At 39.8% G+C, this 19,506-nt stretch overlaps 1 protein-coding gene across 10 annotated transcripts in view; it reads left to right on the top strand.

Moving 5' to 3' along the window:
* NRG1 (neuregulin 1) overlaps nt 1–19,506 on the top strand; it is a 1,057,599-nt gene that overhangs the window by 1,021,999 nt on the left and 16,094 nt on the right. For 7 of the 10 annotated variants that reach the window (XM_029065525.2, XM_029065523.2, XM_039912020.1 and 4 more), the window contains 2 exons: nt 9,927–9,985; nt 16,173–16,196. In XM_029065525.2, coding sequence (XP_028921358.1) covers nt 9,927–9,985; nt 16,173–16,196 — 83 coding nt within the window. Of the gene's footprint in view, nt 1–9,236; nt 9,305–9,926; nt 9,986–16,172; nt 16,197–19,506 lie in introns of those variants that run through there. The other 3 variants (XM_029065528.2, XM_003428417.4, XM_007664470.3) reach the window with 3 other exon arrangements.

The following is a 19,506-nucleotide window of genomic DNA, read 5'->3' as shown; positions in this document are numbered from 1 at the left end:
AATTCTCCTCAGCTCCTAGTATATAATGTGCAGCATAAATTGGTTGGCCATTAAATACTGATGGATGATGATGATGATGATGAGAGATTCATTCTTTTCCCTTCGTAGAGTGGTATGAGTAGTATTCTTCAGATTCCAATACCTCCCCCCTTCCTCCTCCAGCCATTCTAGATGTTGCTAATCTGCTTGATCAATCAGTCTATGGCATTTATTGCATAAGGACTTTGTGCAGTGCACTGTCCAAATCGCTTGGAAGTGTACAGTATAAGAGTTGGGAGACAAGTTTCATTCATTCATTCAATGGTATTTATTGAGTGCTTACTATGTCAGAGCACTGTACTAAGTGCTTGGAATGTACAAATCGGCAACAGATAGAGACAGTCTCTGCCCTTTGAGGGGCTTACAGTCTAATCGGGGGAGACAGGCAGACAAGAACGGTGGCAATAAATAGAGTCAAGGGGAAGAACATCTCATAAAAACAATGGCAAATAAATAGAATCAGGGTGATGTACATGTCATTAAACAAAATAAATAGGGTGTTGAAGATATATACAGTTGAGTGGATGAGTACAGTGCTGAGGGGGTGGGACGGGAGAGGGGGAGGAGGAGAGGGAAAGGGGGGAGAAAAGGGTTTAGCTGTGGAGAGGTGAAGGGGGGGTAGAGGGAGCAGAGGGAAAAAAGGGGGGAGCTCAGTCTGGGAAGGCCTCTTGGAGGAGGTGAGTTTTAAGTAGGGATTTGAAGAGGGGAGGAGAATTAGATTGTCTGAGGTGAGGAGGGAGGGCATTCCAGGACCGTGGGAGGATGTGGCCCAGGGGTCGACGGCAGGATAGGCGAAACCGAGGGACGGTGAGGAGGTGGGCGGCAGAGGAGCGGAGTGTGCGGGGTGGGCAGTAGAAAGAGAGAAGGGAGGAGAGGTAGGAAGGGAAAAGGTGATGGAGAGCCTTGAAGCCTAGAGTGAGGAGTTTTTGTTTTGAGCGGAGGTTGATAGGCAACCACTGAAGGTGTTTAAGAAGGGGATTGACATGCCCAGAACGTTTCTGCAGGAAGATGAGCTGGGCAGCGGAGTGAAGAATAGACTGGAGTGGGGCGAGAGAGGAGGAAGGGAGATCAGTTTCCTGCCCTTAATAGTGATTTTTCCCTTTACTTGAAAATGATACTCTACTGGACTGTGATTGCATGAATACATCTTGGCTGGGGGGGAGAGACCTGATCAGGGTGCAGAAATCTTGGCTTTAATCCCCTTGATCCCACAGATAAAACTGATTAACCCTGACCGATCATCTAACTTCTCTGTGGGCTTTCTCCAACTGTAAAATCAGACTAATCCATCCCTTCCCAAAATCCTCTTCCAGAGAGTCTGAGAGGCTGAATGAATGCTTGCCTTTAAAAGTGTTTTGTGCATTGAAGAAGCTAGGTTCCTTATATAATAAATTGAGAGTGATAGTGTGACCCGTTCTCTACATAGACAGGGAAATAGAAACTGCTACCTTGCTGATTAAAGAGGTAGCTGGATTCTGGCAAATGGGCAAACACCTTTCATTTCTTCCTTTTTTTAATTTTACCCAGCATTAAATCTTAAAAGTGTATGGCAACATAAAGCAGGGAGAGTACCCTTCTGAGGTATAAACTTAATTGATTTGTTCCCCTTTTAGTAAATGAGGCACCTAGATCATGATGGCCTATTACTGAAGGGTCATTTCAGAACAAGGTAACTTCAAATTCTGCTGCCTCTTCAAAAACTCATCATCATCATCATCAGTAGTGGCTCAGTGGAAAAAGCACGGGCTTGGGAGTAAAAGGCCATGGGTTCTAATCCTGGCTCCGCTGCTTGTCAGCTGTGTGACTTTGGGAAAGTCACTTAACTTCTCTGTGCCTCAGGTACCTCATCTGAAAATGGGGATTAAGATGTGAGCCCCACGTGGGACAGCCTAATTACCTTGTATCACCCCCTGGCACTTAGAACAGTGCTTTGCATTTAGTAAGTGCTCAACAAATGCCTTTATCATTATTATTATTATTATTTTCAGTTCACTCAGACCCACTAAAATGTAGTCACTGGGTTTGTGTCACTGGACTATATATGGACCTTGCCCAAAGCACTGATTTAAATGAAATTTTCTGCATAATACCAAATACTGCCTTGTATCAGACTGCAGACTAAGGTCCTTGTGTGTGTTTATTAACATCTGTCTGTCCACATCCCCAGTAGCAATTGTGTTTTTACTTTGCTTTCTTCTTCTGTTCCTCAACCTCTTTTACAAAGGTTTTGGGGGTCTGATTCTCATCGCCAGGTAGACCAAGAGAAGCAGGGTGGCCTAGTGGAGAGAACACAGCCCTTGGAGTCAGAGGAACTGGGTTCTAATCAAGGCTCCACCACATGTCTGCTATATGACCTTGGGCAAGTCACTTAACTTCTCTATGCCTCAGTTACCTCATCTGAAAGATGGGGATTAAGATTTTGAGCCCCAGATGGGACCTGACTTGTGCTTATCTTCTTAGCTTATTTCTACCCCATCACTTCATACAATGCTTGGCACATAATGCTTAAAAAAGACTAGTGTCAATCGTTGTATTTATTGAGCACTTATGGAGTGCAGGGCAATGTACTATGTGCTTGAAAGAGTGCAAAACAATAGAGTTGGCTCATACGTTCCCTGCATACAAGGATCTGTGTCCTAAGAAGTCTTCCTGAGAAAGTTTTGCTTTAGTTAGAACTACCATAATAAATTAACAGTATTATTTAAGCCTGTAAAATATCCTTTGCCTCTATTATGCAGATATTTCAAGCACCACCAAATTTGTTTATCCCTAAATCAGATGGCGGGAGTAACTTGGACCTGAAGAAAAATCTGATTCAAAGTAATTTACTCTCAATCTGTAAGAAACATAAAATGCTTAATTTTTCCTCTCTTCTCCACTTTAATCCTCCTTCCTCTCCTTCCTATCCCCATCTTGTGTAGCTGGTAATAAATCAGAAATAATGTATATTAGCTAATCATCCCTCTATCAAACCCTTACCATGGGTATTACTTGGTACTTCGGGGAATTACAAAATAAGAATAAGTCCTCTTTGCCTTCAGCCTAATGGGAAAGACCAGCAATCAGAAGATGACAGTTCTTAAAAGATAAGAATTTATGAACATAGTTAACATAGCAATGTATACATTTGGTTAGAAATAGCTACATTCATAATATATACATCGTTATTCTTTGTATTAAAAGACACCCTTGATGTTGAAGTCACCCCCATTTGGTTAGAAATAGCTACATTCATAATATATACATCGTTATTCTTTGTATTAAAAGACACCCTTGATGTTGAAGTCACCCATGTTTGTGAATGTGGCTGGAAAGGTTGATCCGTAGTTCTGACCACACTAGGGACAAATGCAAAATTGTTCCTTGTGTTGTTCTAGCATTCACACTGCGGAAACTGTAAGCAAGTATGTCTGAGTAGTAGGAGGCTTGATAAAGGAAAGGTATGACTAGAAAAGGTAGATTTTTTTGAAGGTACTTTAAGAAGGGGATAGAGATATTTTGGGGAAGGGGAAGATTGGCGTGAGCAAAGAGTAGGGGAGGTTAGAAGATTAACTAGAGCCATTTGGGAGGTGTAACATGGGAGTGCAGGGGGAGGGGGTGGAGGAGGTGGGCAGAGAATGTATCTGTTTACTGTTATATTGTACTCTGCCAAGCACTTAGTACAGTGCTCTGGACACAGTAAGTGCTCATTAAATATATTTGACTGACTGAGGGAGAAAAGAAGACTGCTAGATAAAAGGGAGCCAGGCAATGGAGTCAGTGGTTGGGAAAAGATATAGGAAGTCGTACGTTTTTGAGGGTTTTCAACTCTCAACACCCTTGACTTACTCCAAATGGCAGACCCCAAAATGTGCAAGACTTGAAGTGGAGCAGAGATAAAGCAGAGAAGAGTTAAAAGGTCTTTGCACTTACTTAGCTACTGTCTTCTGCTCAGTGAGCCATAGCTACGTTCACTCTAACAGTGCCTTCTACCTCCCTTTCCTTTCCCTCTATCTCCTGATATTCCAGTTCAGTTAGATAGAATACCTGCCCACCTTGGTTGGAAACTGTTGGCGAGACTGTATGGAAAACAACCAAAAAGAGGGTAGTGAAGTGACTGTGTCTTGTTGAAACAACTGTTTGGGCCAGTGAAAACCAAGAGCCAGGTTGCTATTCCAGGTTGGAATTCTTCAAGGAATATAGGCTAGAACTCTATTCTAGTGGTAAAGAATGAGCTACAGTAGTATCAGTGGTCCACTTAGGCAATTCTAGACCCTATTTGCAAAGCTCCACACCAGGAGAGTACTGAAAGGAAGGGAAGATTCTGGCTATATGTCTTAATAAGCTTATTTCCAGTGTGATGCCTTCCTAATCTTTGCCATCTTTGTAATCGTATTTCATAAGCATTTACTGTGTGCCAGACAATGGACTAAGCACTGGAGTAGACACAAAGCTAATTAGGTTGGACAGAGTCCATGTCCCATTTGGGACACACAACCTTCATGCCCCTTTTACGGATGAGGTAACTGAGGCACAGAGCAGTGAAGTGATTTTCCCAAGCTCACACAGTAAATGACAGAGCCAGAATTAGAACCCAGGTCCTCTGATTTGTGGGCCTGTTTTCTGCTCACTAGGCCACACTGCTTCTCTTGTAACATCCCTTGGGTTTGTTGCACTTTTTCTCCCTGTGAAATTGCTTGGCATAGTGGATAGAGCATGGGCCTGCAAGTCAGAAAAACCTAGGTTCAAATCCTGGATCCGCCACTTGCCTGCTGTGTGAGCTTGGGCAAATCACTTCACTTCTCTGTGCCACAGTTACCTCATCTGTAAAATGGGGATTAAGGCAGGGAAGAAAAGTAAAAAGCAAAATGGCTCTGGGCATTAGCCCTTAATGCATTGGCCCATCAGTGGGCCAGCAGATGGCAGAGAGGAGTCTTGGAACTACAGCTCCTTGACAGACCTCTCTGGCACTCTGTTTGGGAATCCCTGATCTAATGGGAGTGATCACCAGGGTCACTGCTAAAGCTGCTCAGATTTAATATTTTTTAAAATGATCTAGAAGAGCACATTCCCCTTGAGAAAATGAATGGCTTTTGCAGAGGATACCAGATAGGAGAGTGAAACGCAAATTAGAAAAACACGGATGACCCAGAAGAGACTACAAACGTGGACAGAAAATGAAACGAGATTCATCTTGGAAATATGCAGACTAATAGTAATAATGCATCAGGGAAAGAATAATCTGCAGCCCAGATACTCGGTCGGTGAGTAGGCGATCTGGCCGGAATGCTGAACAGGCTAAAGGGTGATAGAAGTCCAGGTTTTCAATATGATAGGATAGAAAAGCAAACCAATGCTTTCTGAACTAAAGCCAGAAATTGCCAACTCCAGTTTATTCAGCATAATATGGGGAAAGCCTTGATGTGGATAGCCTGAACCCATAGATAGTCATCCAAATTGGCAAATTAGATGCAAGTTCATCTCACTGATTGAAATTCTCTGCTTGTTAAATTGTGTGCATTTGTAAATTTGGTACCAAACATTTGCATAAATTATTTCAAATGTTCTTCAGCACAGCAGGAAGCACTGTGGTTCTGAGTAGAAGAGGCATTGAAGACCTGAAGTGCTCTTTTTGTTTTTAAGAATTTCAGACTAATAGTGAAGTGATTGAAAAGAGAGTCAGGAATCCACACTGAAACTGATGAATTTCCTTTTCTCTTTTGCTTTCTCTACTTTCTGTCTTGGTTGAAGGATTCTTGAGAAGCCTTGGAAAAAGGTGGGCAGGGCAATAGAAAGGACAAACTAGAGGTGTGAAAAATCCTTGAAGTAGATAGTGTAACTCTATAATTGGGACCTGTTTTTATGTGGGTAGAAAGATCCTGTTCCTGTTTCCAAAGTCTCCCTCATCTAGATGCAGGAGGCTAAAAAAATGACCTTTGCATCAGGCAGGGATAGTTATTCACTATCTTAAAAATTTCAAGTTTCCTAATGAGAAACCCTGACATTTCTAACTATACTGGGGAAACCCTTGGATAGAACAACTGAGAAAGCCACTGAGATGAAAATGAGGTTGACAGTTGGAGAGAAAGGTTGTGAGTCACCTGCCTCAAAGGAGAAAGCAAATGCTTTCCAAATATGGATAGAGCTGTAGTGTGGTATACTGCCTCACTGCCTCATTGAAGTGGAATTAATAAAAATGAGATGGAACCATTTATTACACTATCAACGTTCTGGCCTACCGAGGAAGGGAAACAATAGAGGATAAGAGAAAGCTACCCTCTGGTTTTCCAGACACAGAAATAGTGAAATCTTTTCTTTTAGAATAGTAACTGGATCTTTTGTCATCTATTAGGACCATGGTTAAAAATCCAATATTTTAATGTATGATTACCAGGGATTCCACAGCTTCCTAAAGCACATTTTTTACATGTTCCTTGGCACGTACCCAGTGAGAGACAACCATTACTGATTTGAATGACTTCATTCATAAACAGGGTTAGACTATCAACTCAGGCCACCCAGGCCCTATCCTGTGAGTAGTAACTAAAGGGTGGGACAAGGAACAAGGAAAAGGTGCCCTCCCTCCCATTCATTTCTGTTTGTGATGGACCTTGTGCACAGTAAGGTTCTCTAAAGAATTCATCCATGCCTTGTTAGGGTTTAAAGAAGAAAAACTTTACTTTAAACAGTACCAAGAAGAAGTACCAAGAAGAGGGGATTTAGAAGGATCTATTTTCATGATTTTCCTCCTGAAGTATATAGCAGGTGTCTTCTAAGAGAATGCATGTAATAAATAAATACAGAGGGGTTTCACTGTCAAATGAGACTGACAGATTTAAAAACATTTGCCTTGTGATTAGGGCTTAAACCTCACCCCAACCACCATCTTCTCCCTGCCTTAATTAATTAATGCTGGTATTTTTAAGCACTTACTATGTGCCAGGCACAGTAATAATAATAATAATAGTGATATTTGTTAAGGGCTTACTATGTGCCAAACACTGTTCTAATCGCTGGGGTAGATACAGGATAATCAGGTTGACCCACGTGAGGCTCACAGTCTTAATCCCCATTTTCCAGATGAGGTAACTGAGGCACCGAGAAGTTAAGTGACTTGCCCAAAGTCACACAGCTGAGAGGTGGCAGAGCTGGGATTAGAACCCATGACCTTTGACTCCTAAGCCCAGGCTCTTTCCACTGAGCTACGCTGCTTACTAAGCACTAGGGTGGTTAATAATAATAATAATAATGTTGGTATTTGTTAAGCGCTTACTATGTGCAGACCACTGTTCTAAACTCTGGGATAGATACAGGGTAATCACATTGTTCCACATGAGGCTCACAGTTAAACCCCATTTTCCAGATGAGGTAACTGAGGCACAGAAAAGTGAAGTGACTTGCCCACAGTCACACAGCTGAAATGTGGCAGAGCTGGGATTTGAACCCATGACCTCTGAATCCCAAACCCGGGCTCTTTCCACTGAGCCACGCCAATTCTCTTACAAGCAAGCAAGCAAGGGTACAAGGATATCAGGTTGGACACAGTCCCTGTCTTGCTCACAGTCTTAATCCCCATTTTACAAATCAGGTAACTAAGGCCCAGAGAAATTAAGAGACTTGCCCAAGATTGTCAGAATCAGGATTAGAACCCATGACCTTCTGACTCCCAGGCCCATGCTCTATCCACAACACCATGTGCCTTCCCCACATATACCCGGAAACCTGGTTAATGAGGAGCTAGGATGCTCTTTTCAAATGGACTCCTCAGTAGTCCCCTATCCATTTCTTGTTACCCAGAAGAAGGGACAGACTCCCTGCTCCTCTCCCACCTCTCACCCTAGCCCAGCTCCATGCAATTATTACCTCAAAAGTTCAAAGTCTAGAGAAGCAGGTTTCTTCCTGGCATGGAATCTGCACTCCAGGGGCTAATGTAGAGTATTTCTAATGAAAAATACCTCACCTGAACCCATGGGGACCGGAGCTGAAATGAGCACCCCCACCCCTTGGTATGGCAAACCACCTTTTAGCAGGGTCCCATTGTAGGGTCTTAAATGTAAATGTAAGTAAATGTATTGTACCCTTCCAACTAAGTGCTTAATACAATGCTCTGTACACAGTAAGCGCTCAATAAATATGATTAAATAAATAAATGAGCAACTCTCCTGGGGATCTTGTGATGCTCTAATGGATTGGGAGCTGCTAGCGCCACAAGATGCCTCCCTGTCCAGCTTCTGCCCACTGTGTCCACTCTGGATACAGTTTAAATTTTCCTGAAGTTTATATTCCACAGAATATATGGTGTTGATACAATGTGGGGACAGTGTTGGTTTTTTTCTAAGTCAAAATCTGTATCTCTTTGCCACTTGTAAATATATTAGTGTTCCTTACTGTGTATGAGTGAATAATATATGAAGTCTGTAAATGCAGTCTCAATGTGGTTTCTACCTTGTAAGCAAAACGGGGGCAGCATTTTATTGGCTATAGTAATGAAATATTATGTCTAAGTTCAGAAACAATAATATCCTTAATTTAGATGAGTTATATGAATTCAAATTTGTCCCAGTCTGAGAAGACTTCCAATCTGAGTCAATATGCAAAACATGAGCTCAAATCAGAGAACCTAAAGTGTTTGAACCTACAGAGCAGCATTTTTATTTTCAAGGACCAGTACTGAAGTATCTAGGTACCATCACAATCCAAATCTCAACATTAACTATTGACACAAAGAACTATTTGCTTGAAAATGATATGTGCTGGGACTCTCAGTAGGAACTACTCATAAAGACAAATGTATTAAGCATTTCTGGGCTAAGACTAAGAACAAACTCTCTGCCAAAGGAAGCGATAGACCGTTGTCAACATCGGTGTTGTAAAACGAAGTGGAAAGAGTACCAGCAGTATGGTAAGTATCTGGTTTGAACCGGTGGTTTCCTTTGCCCACATTTGACTTTGTTGTTCCCTCATCATTTCAGTTTTTCTCTAATCAAATCTCAATGTATTGACTTGCTTCAAAAAAAGAAAAATCGATAAACTCTTAGCAGTCCTCAAGGGATATGGTTTTCTAAATGCTTTTACCTTTTGCTGTAGTTTTTGATTAACTACCTTCCCCTTCCCCAAGGTCATTTAGAGGACTCTCCATGTTCCATAAGAAGGGATATGTCAGTCTGATAGTTCAGTGTCTTTAGCATTCTTTTGCTTATCACATTTTTGCCCTCTAGGTGCCAACCTGGATTCACTGGAACAAGATGTACTGAGAATGTGCCCATGAAAGTCCAAACCCAAGAAAGTATGTTAAAATAATCTGAACTTTGCTTTCTCCCCCGAATTACAGCAACAATCACGATTGCTTGGTGTTTTTACAATTCAGGAATCACTGACTCCTTTGTTCTAATTATGGCTCAATTACCATGAATCCTAAATCAGCACACTATTACCTGGTCTTCAGTACCTTTTGTTACATGGGAAGGCCTGACCATTAGTTCAGGGTGATGGACAGTCTACCCTTGGGCAGTATTGATGACCACATCCAGTCCAAGGCCTACCAATCTGACCTTTGTCTTTGTTCATTGACCACAGCTATTAAATGATCTTCCCCAAATAAAAGAAAAATCCCTACATTTGCCTTTCCCATCCCAGTGTTGGTGAAAGGTACATTATAGAAGGAAGCAGGCACCTCCCTCTCCTTCTACTTTCAAATTTTTGGCAAAATTATCAAAGGATGTGTCCAAAAGGTTTTGGCAGTGCTCTGCAGTATTTGAGCCGTATTGGTACAAAGTTGAGTTCTGAACTCTGAAGGTGAATTCATCAAGTCCAATCAGTTGACACTGAAGGAGCCTCTTTCTTAGCATATATTCACCTCTTCTCTTTCTCTGTTTTCTCTACCATTGTTTTTTTGTTTCTCCTCTCAGGTGCCCAAATGAGTTTACTGGTGATCGTTGCCAAAACTACGTAATGGCCAGCTTCTACAGTACGTCCACTCCCTTTCTGTCTCTGCCTGAATAGGAGCATGCTCAGTCGGTGCTGCTTTCTTGTTGCTGCATCTTCCCTCAGATTTCACCTAGAGCTAGATGTCTTTTACCAGGTCTAATATTGATTGCCTCTGCCTGTCGCATGAGAATTTTAACAAAAGCAATTGTATTAATTTTTCTGTTTTGGGTTGATCAGCTCTAAGGTCCTAAGGGGTATGAAAGGTTCAGCAGTTGATTTTGAAAAATGTGATACAAAGTAATAGTGGATATCAAGCAGTGCAATGCCAATAAATGTATTTAAAAGTCTCACTTTTATTAATAAACATCCTCTAAATAGTCCACCTTCATTATAATGATGCAACAGCCTGAAAGGGATATTGCTAACCTGTAACCAATATGCATTTGAAATGATGGTAAGTTAATTATGATTCAGAATGTGCTGTTTATATCAAATAAACATAAACAAACAGAGTTGAGGTGTTTCTCTTCATTACCCAAGCAGTCTGAATTTATGGTAAAAAAACAAAACAAACTGTAATGGGAAGCTTAAAAACAAAAGCTTTCCAAAGGGAACTGGCAAATCCATTTCCTATTTGCTCTGCATTGGAGATAAGTAATTCAGGCTCAGTAGAACTAACTAATCCCATCATGATTGCATTATTTTGTTTACGCTGGTTTTAAAGTTTTTTCTTTCAAGATATTAAGATAATAGTGCAGATATTGTTCTGTCTTAGAAACAAAAGCATCTTGAATGTTCATGTTTGCTTACCTCTAATTATGGGTTTGAGAATTCTGATTAACTTCCTAATGCTTCATGCCATTAAATACATCATTTCTACTGGGACAGATTCACATTCTGCATAACTCCATGGGAGCCAGTGCATTCATCCTGCAAGAGAATGCAAACCTGGCCATTAGCTCTGGTTGGTAGTATATACAAGGTATTATAATTGAAACTGATTCTGTAGAAACCAACCATGAAAATTATTTCACAGGTCCTGACTCTGTTTTAACCTCACTTAGTATGAATAACAGTCTTGTGGACTGGTCATTTGGGGACCCTAAAAGAATCAGAATTTACCTTTGCATGGATGCACACAGAGGCTATGCCTACATAACTCACATTACCAGTAATAGGAGTAACTAGAGTAAATCTCCAATGTCTTACTGGGAAATTAAGCCCTTAATATCCTAGTAGTTACTTTATTAGGTGCTATTTATTTCATGTGTATATGTTACAGGAAAAGTGGCACACCCAGGATTGAATTTTGGTTTAGGAAAGCTGGTCATGGTGTAAAGATGACCTGTTGAAAAAAGCCACCACCTCACCCCCAGATTTCCAGAAAACTTGTGCACAGCAGGCCATACTTTCATAAGATGGAGTGCAGGCAGAAATTCTTGGTAAATTTCTTAGAGGAAGAACCTGCCAAAGTATGAAACAGAATTATTTTAAAATAGCAAGTTTTTCCTAGCATCAACATGGACTGAGATGCAAACTTGAATAGGTTTAAAAAAGGTTATTTCCTGTACTGGGAAGCAGTGTGAAAAAGACAATCAACCAACTTTTCAGGCTGTAATATTATATAATAATTTGATGACTAGGGTTACAGTTACATTTTTGGCCTTTCTGGGAAGAAGTTGCCCACATTTTGAACAATGTTGGAAATAAACACTATAGGCAGGATAAAAGAGGTCACAGCTTTCCCAGAATAACAGTAAGGAAGGTTAAATCACACCTGGAATCACCCTTCTTTTAAATTGTTTTTTTTTTTCCCTTTTATAAAATGACTTCTCAATTTTATAGCCACTCTTCTGTATTTATGAAGCTCCAAGTGTGATGTCTTAAATAAACCTTTACTAATCTTTAAATGACACTTTTGGAAGGCATCCAAGAAGGGAGGCATTTATATTTAACAAGATAGATCAATAAGGAAGCACATTTGTGGCAAAAAATATGTACTGACTTAGCAAAAATAATGTCACAAATCTGGAAAAGAAACTTGGCCTACGCAAAAAGAGCTTCTAAAGCTAAATATATTAACTAGTATGAGCTCTTTTAACTCTTTGGTACCAAGGCCTCATTCTGCTCCTCACATTTTACCTTGAGCATCAGACTTTATAATAATAAATATTATAATAATTGTTGTATTTGTTAAGTGCTTACTATGTGGCAGGCACTGTACTAAGGACTGGGGTAGATACAAGATAATCACATCTCACATGGAGCTTCCAGTCTCAGGAGGGAGAGGTATTGAATCCCATTTTGCAAATGAGAGAACTGAAGCACCAAGTTCAGTGACTTGCCCAAGGTCACACAGCAGGTTTGTGGCAGAGCTGGATTTAGAACCCAGGACCTCTGACTCCAAAGCCTGTGCTCTTTCCACTAGGCCGGGCTGTTTCTTGCAAACTTGTGGATGAAGTCCTCATTGTGCCCTTCAGTCATTCATTCAGTCATATTCATTGAGCACTTCCTATGTGCAAAGCACTGTACTATGTGCTTTAGAAGAGTACCATGTAGCAATAAACAGAGGAGCCTCATGTTCAGAGTGGCCCTGGAGATAGTAAAACAAGTTGGGAAACATATCTAAGAGGACTAGTGTTTTTGTTGAATAGTAAAGTCTGAAAAGCATCATGCAGTCTAGGTTGCCATGACATGACTTCTCAGTTTTTAACAATAATCCAGTATTGAATCCTATTTTTCAGTTACAGTGTTTGAAGGTTTGAAGACGGGGCTCAAAGTCATTTATTTTGTATTTCCATCTAATCAAATATAACCCTTACACAACTGCCTAAATTAATGCAGATTTTAGCAGTGCTCATATTCTATTTAGCTGATGCCACAGTTTTTGTAATAATACATAATGACACTTTTTTATAATTGATTAGAAATATGGAAGTAATGTAATTATTTCACATGAAATTTTTAGGCAGTGTTTCTGCATAACATGTTGTGATTTTTGCTAACCAGTCCCAGTGCCATGCAAAATAGTTCACTGCCTTTTTTCATAATATTGTGATTTTCTTTAATAGAGGCATTGTCAAGGTTAATCTGCCTCAAATTTGACTTCCCATTGCAGTTTTTCAGTACTGGATGATTTAGTCTCAGAAGAGAGAGAGAGGGAGAGAGAGAGAGAGAGAGAGAGAGAGTGTGTGTGTGTGTGTGTGTGTGCGCGCCACTGAGGAAGAGGGAGAATTTGCTCTGAGCCACAGTGAGCAATGTCATTTGTGTATTGTTAATATGTATATGTTCATTTTTGTATCCCCATTTTGAAGTGAGGTTGTAAGGCTCATAGAAATTTTTTTTTTTAATCCAGAAGTCAGTGATTTTATATATATAAAACATACCAGTGGAAAGTTTGAAATTATGGGCAGCAGTAAAACTGGATCCCCTTCACTGTAGTAGTCATTTGATGAAAAGAGTTGCACATATTCCACCTTTTGTTTTAGAAGTACATCTCTGAGAATTTCCAGTATATAGAAATAAAGGCTTGGGGGAAGAAATCTTTACTACAGTTTTTAATATTAAAGGTAATTTAGACTATTTCTATACATGAATAATATACCTGCCATTAGAATTTTTTTTTCAAAACTTGCAGTTGACAAATTGGGAATGTAATTGAAATGTTAGTATGGCTCACCTAAAAGATGAACTGTAGTAGCCATATAGTGGCAGAAATTTGAATGGAAATTGTGTCATCAGGTGTCACTTGGTTCATTGCCAACAGTTGAATTGATTTCAGAATGATTAATCCATGGGTCAGCCACTGAATATTTTGCAGATTTCAAAATGCCTAGTATAGTGTTCTGCACAAAGTAGATGCTCTGTTATTACTAATAATGATGATGTTGCAAAAGTTCCTTAGATTTAAACACATTTCTTCCGTGGCACAGTGCACAACAGAAAATCATGTCTGGAAGAAAAAAAAACTGAATTATTTACTAAAACCCTTGTATTTTTACATTACTGTGTTAAAAAAAAATTGAGGCAAGGCAGAAGTTCAATAGGAAACATATCACATATAATGAGCCCAAGACAACATTCGATTAAATAGAGCAGATACAATGTAATAACCTCTTTATCAAATGAAAAGTGTTTGTGTACTCTGCTTTCCTTGAATCAAAATGAGAGAAATGTAGCTATGAATAGTGAAGATAAATTACAGCAGTACCCGCTCCAGGACTGGAATGAATGATGCATGTTTCCTCCGCATGTTTCCTTGATAGGGCTTATGGTCAGAATCTATTCCCATTTTAAGTACCAATTTCCCCTTTGAATTATTTGAAATTGAAGCTGCCTGATATGAATGACTTCCTTGGAAATGAAATTATAGTTAGGCTAGCAGACTTACCTATAAAACGGTGTAAATGCAGTAATAAGTATGCATGGGCATGCCACTAATGTTATTGACAACTTAACCAAGCTTTCTATGCAACTAATATATATCATTAGCAGTGTTCATGGAGGCATGGAGTAATGGTTCTCTTTGAAGGAGTTTGTAGAAATTCCACTCGACTTAACCCTTAAAGTATTACTGATGTGATACCAAAGAGGCGCTGCCTCATACTTTCACTGAGGTGTATATGGGAATTCATTATCTGCTGAGAATTTTTTTCTTTGTCTTGGTCTCCCATAGCAAAAACAGGGCAGGTAAAATTAGTCTATGTGAAAACTGTTCAAGGGTAAGCGGAATGAGTTCGATTGGATTGGGAGTAATTGTGCATTTCCTGGGCAGTAAGCAACAAATGAACCGTCAAATCCCTTGGGTTTCGATTTAGTGAAAAATGTAAGCTTTTTTCAAAAGAGGATAGATATTTTATATACAAACGACAGTAAGGAAATTCAGAAAGTCTCTTGGTTTGACAACTTAAGAAGCACTTGCTCCACTGAGAAAGGTTTGTTCTCTTGGTATTATGTACTGAAAGTAGTCAGCTTCCTGGAACTGGTCCAGTTTTGTGGCCATCTTCAGTGGACTAACTGTCCAGAGTAAACTTCACCCAGAGAGAGGCCTGGAACTGAGACTGTTGAGATTTCCCACTTTGCCACTCTTTTCAACCTTAGAGGGGTTGGGGAAGAGATTAATCAATCCAACTAGCACTTGCTGGATACCTACATTGGCCTATTGGTCCTGCAGGACATTTAAGACTCTTTTTCTCAGCTCCCACACCCTCACTGGGAGAGATGCCTCCTTTGATATGCAGCAGCTGCAGGTAGCTCCCAATAATGCAGTAATCAAGGACAAAACAATGAACCATTATCCCCCTCTCACTTCTGACTCCCCTGAGGAAAATAAAACAACCTGTGACTATCCCCAGGAATGGGGAAGGAAATCTTCATAATAAAAGTTGAAAAGTGTGAAAAGAGGTTCAGCCCTAGTCCTCTCTCCCTGCCTCATTGGAGCCTGTCCAGGTTCATCAAATCTGAGAAATGGGGGGGATCTGTGCAGTCAGAGGTGTTCAAGAACTCCAGACTGGATCATAGGAAAGGTGATTGCTAGGAGCTTTTTTCCTCCTAGCTGCTCAATAAAACCTTTTCCTGAGACTCCTTGCAATGCCAGAAGGCAAGAGGCAGTTTTCTCCTGGCTAGATTCTCTAGAGAGAGACTCTCTTCCAAGGAGCACTTTGCAGCTCTACTGTAATTAAGCCTTACTAGGTTCCTTGGAGTCAATATTTTCATCTCTTAAAAAGGGAACATTGAAGTTCAGTGAAGAAGCTGAGAGGAGAATCCAGAGGTTTTGACCCTCAGTCTAGAGTTCAGCCTAGTGGAGCCTGCTGCCTTATGTGAGAAAGGGTCAGAATGACACCAACCTGAACCACAGATACCACAGAAGCCAATGGCCTGCTATCTTCTATGTACAGAGAGAAATGTAAAGTGATCCCAGACTCCATTTGTTAGCCGCTGAAGAGATGGATCCCAAGGGATAGCTTTCCACCTCAGTAATGTCTTTAAGGGTTAAATTGAAAGTTGGTGTACTGACACTGGAACAGCTTTATCGAGAAATTGTTATTGATGCAAAACTTCCTTCAGCTCTGCTCCATTTAACCATTCACCATTTGTCCTGTTTCAGTGTGCAAGCACAAGATAGCCATAATATTCATGTGTAATTTGTTTTGGAGTATAGTGTATTGCTCTTTTCTGAAACTTTTTCCCTTTTCTTTCTTTTTTTTGTCAACTTTCTGCATTGGCAGAGCATCTTGGGATTGAATTTATGGGTATGGACCAATCATTCCTTTTAGCCTGCAGATTTTAGAACCTAAGATCTTAAAACCCTTTTCCTCCCCTCCCTTTCAATTCCTAACCAATTTCCTTATGCTTTAGAAGGGATCATACAGCCATAACAACAAGCTCTCTTAGCTCTAGCTATGGTTAGTTTACTAGAACTTTAACAAAGCACAGCAAATTTTGAATATCCCAGCTTCTTCAAGTTAGGCTTGAAGTCACCATGGGCTGCTGTAAATTCACATTCCTGCCAGATTGCTTTGACAACTGAATAATCTGACTTGTTTTATAGACTTCTGTTAAGTCTGGGCATTGCATAAGGCTTCTGAATTAATCAAACTGAGGAGTGGCGATGCAGGGTTAGAGAGAGTCAGTTTTACTGCATTAAAAAAAATGCACCGATGTTTAGGATAGCAGATGCTTTCCTGAAGAGTGTATATTATCTAAATGTATTTGATAGCATGATCTCAGATAAAATGAGCTACTCAGAGATATATTCAGCTTCATTTTCTTATAGACAAAGAAATAGAAAATACACTTAGAAATTTTTTATTTCATTTACATATACAGTTCATTTAGATGTTAATTAAAAATGCCAGTGCTCATGGAATTGAGGCTGAGCCATGACAAACTCTCAAAATGAATAATCCAACAGAGATTTTTTCCACTATAAACCTGAAGTAAGCATCACAAAATAGTTTAAAACCAAATTTCACTCCCTCAGCCAATATTTCATTATGGGAAGGCAGATAAACATGGTAATGCAAGAATATTAAAGAAACATTAAGATTTTGAGCTGTTATAAGACTTTTCTAAAATGCACACTGTGTAGACTCTTGTTTGCCACATTGTTGACTGCACACCAATAAGTACAATAAAAGAAAGGACCCAATGCAATCATGAATTTGTAATTCATTCTACCAAAGCCATTATCTACATAGGCTCATTTTAAAGTGTTTACCAAAATAGAAGTTGCCCCTGGGATGACAGACTAGAAACTGAAGCATTTTAAAGGAAGAGCAAAAGTAAACGCCCTCTCAGGAGAAGACCGTGCAAGACTAATGACTACTTGAAGGCCATTGCCTCTGGTTGGCTAGAAAATTCCTCCCATGAGGTTGTTTGGTTTATGTGGGTTTGATTGGTATTGTTACAGAACTACAGAAGTCTTCAAGGTACTCTTCGCCTTCATTTGTACATCAAAAACATAGACTCATCCCTCTCAGAGATATTCTCATAGTAATCTTAAGGGACAAGGAAACATTAAATTTAAATGAACTAATACTGAAATAGCTCAGAGTCTTTAGGAAGAAAGACCAGGGACAATTCTTAAAAGAATGAATTGTCTTTATTTTTTTTTCTGCTCTTTGAATTCCTGCCCATGCTATCATTACATTTCATTTTGCCAATTTCATTAATTGTATGGAAATCATGGAGTCATATTTATAAGAAGGATAATGTTTTACCTGTTTAATAATGCAAATACATTATGAGTCCTTGCTGGCTCTGTTCAGTCAATCAATCAGTGTTATTTATTGAGCACTTAAGGTGTGCAGAGCACTGTACTAAGTGGTTGGGGAAGTACCATACAGTTTAGTATATAGATACGATCTTTGCCCACAAGGAGCATACAGTCTAGAGAGGGAGACAGACATTTATATAAATAAATTATGGCTATATTATGTGAGTGGTGTCCAACATTGATGACCCAAACACAGAGTTACTTATTGGGCTTTTCCTTCCATTTTTGCTTTTTCATGGTCATCTCATGTGAATATGTGCTCTTAGTTTCCTGCACATTCACTTAATTTTTATGGTTGTACATCGAAGGGCTAGTTTTTCCCTCATTTTCTGCAGCATCAACCGTTGGACATGACTCCAGTCCGTTGCAAAACTCATTCATCACACAACATAAGTTAAATTGTCTTCAGTTCCACCAAATATTGGTTCCCCTGCACATTGCCAATTTGAAATTTGCACTTCTGCACACCCTGCCATGAATCAGTCTCTTGTGGTACAAAAACCTCATCTCCATTTTTCATTGTCTTTAATGATTTGCTGTTCCCATGCCTATGGACCCATTTTAATGGGACATAGCCTCCAGCAAAATGGAATTTTCTATATTTCTATTACCAATGCCATTAGAATGACTTATTTACATTTACTTTTTTTTTCCACGAGATAAACAATCACTCTAAATCCTTGGGTAGCTGGCCAAACTAAATGACAAGACCTAAGAGGGTTAATTTTTCCCCCATTCATTCATTGAATAGTATTTATTGAGTGCTTACTATGTGCAGAGCACTGTACTAAGCACTTGGAATGAACAAGTCCCCAAAATGCAGAACAGCATCAGAAGTCTTTGATGGTGAAGAGTGCACTCAAACACATCCATTTTAGAACTATGAGCAAATCTATATGACCCACTTTCCAATAGTTCACTGGAAACCCTAATGTTTGTCCCCAAAGAAATTATCCAATTTTTGAACTCCCGGAGCTGATCACACAGCTTTCTCTGAGAAACGTGCAATGGATTTAGAATGTGCCAGAGAGTTGGCAGAGTAACCATAAAGCAATTTACTGGTGTTTTAATACAAAAGAAAAGAAAAAAAGGCGGTGAGGAAACATGTGGTATCTTGGCCTGGAATTCACTGCCTCTAATGTGGAACCATCTCCTGTTTTGTCATTATTCAAAGCAGCAACCTTTCTGAAGAAGACTCTTGAGATGCCCCCACTAAATCCATCAAGACCTATGAGGACAAGGAAAATAATGACTGCCCAGGCCTTTTGCATCCAACACACATATTCCATACTAGAATGAACCCATGTTCCTAGGACCAAACTCCCACATCCAGGTTCTAAAACCTAGATTAAGGAAAGCAGGATAAATTATATATACCTCCAAATCAGAAATATCAAATATACCCAAACTTTTGGCTAATATGGATGGAGAGGAAAGAAAGCAAGTTACCACACATATTTAGATTGCAGGTAGTCACTAACCTTTGCCAGGTGGTGCACATTTAACATTAATTCTCTGTCTTCTGGTGCATTGTTTTGGGACAATTCACCAGCTGCTTGGCTCCCTAATAAATGCTTTTAGGAAACACTGACTAGCCTAGCATAGGGGTTATGCTGTATGGGAAATCCCTTCTAACTCTGCTTCTTTTTTTCAAGCATTTCTTTATTCTGTTTTTTCCAGTATCGAGCATGCTGTGCCAGGGCCTACAGTTGACTCTTCAACTTTTAACCCCATCTTTCCTTGTACTTCACTCTCTGTGTCTCTCTTTTTGTCGTCTGTCCTGT

The sequence above is a fragment of the Ornithorhynchus anatinus genome, chromosome 5 (genome assembly GCF_004115215.2).
Source record: "Ornithorhynchus anatinus isolate Pmale09 chromosome 5, mOrnAna1.pri.v4, whole genome shotgun sequence".
NCBI lineage: Eukaryota > Metazoa > Chordata > Mammalia > Monotremata > Ornithorhynchidae > Ornithorhynchus > Ornithorhynchus anatinus.
Note: the sequence above shows the minus strand (reverse complement) of the source record. Positions and strands in the feature narration are given on the sequence as shown.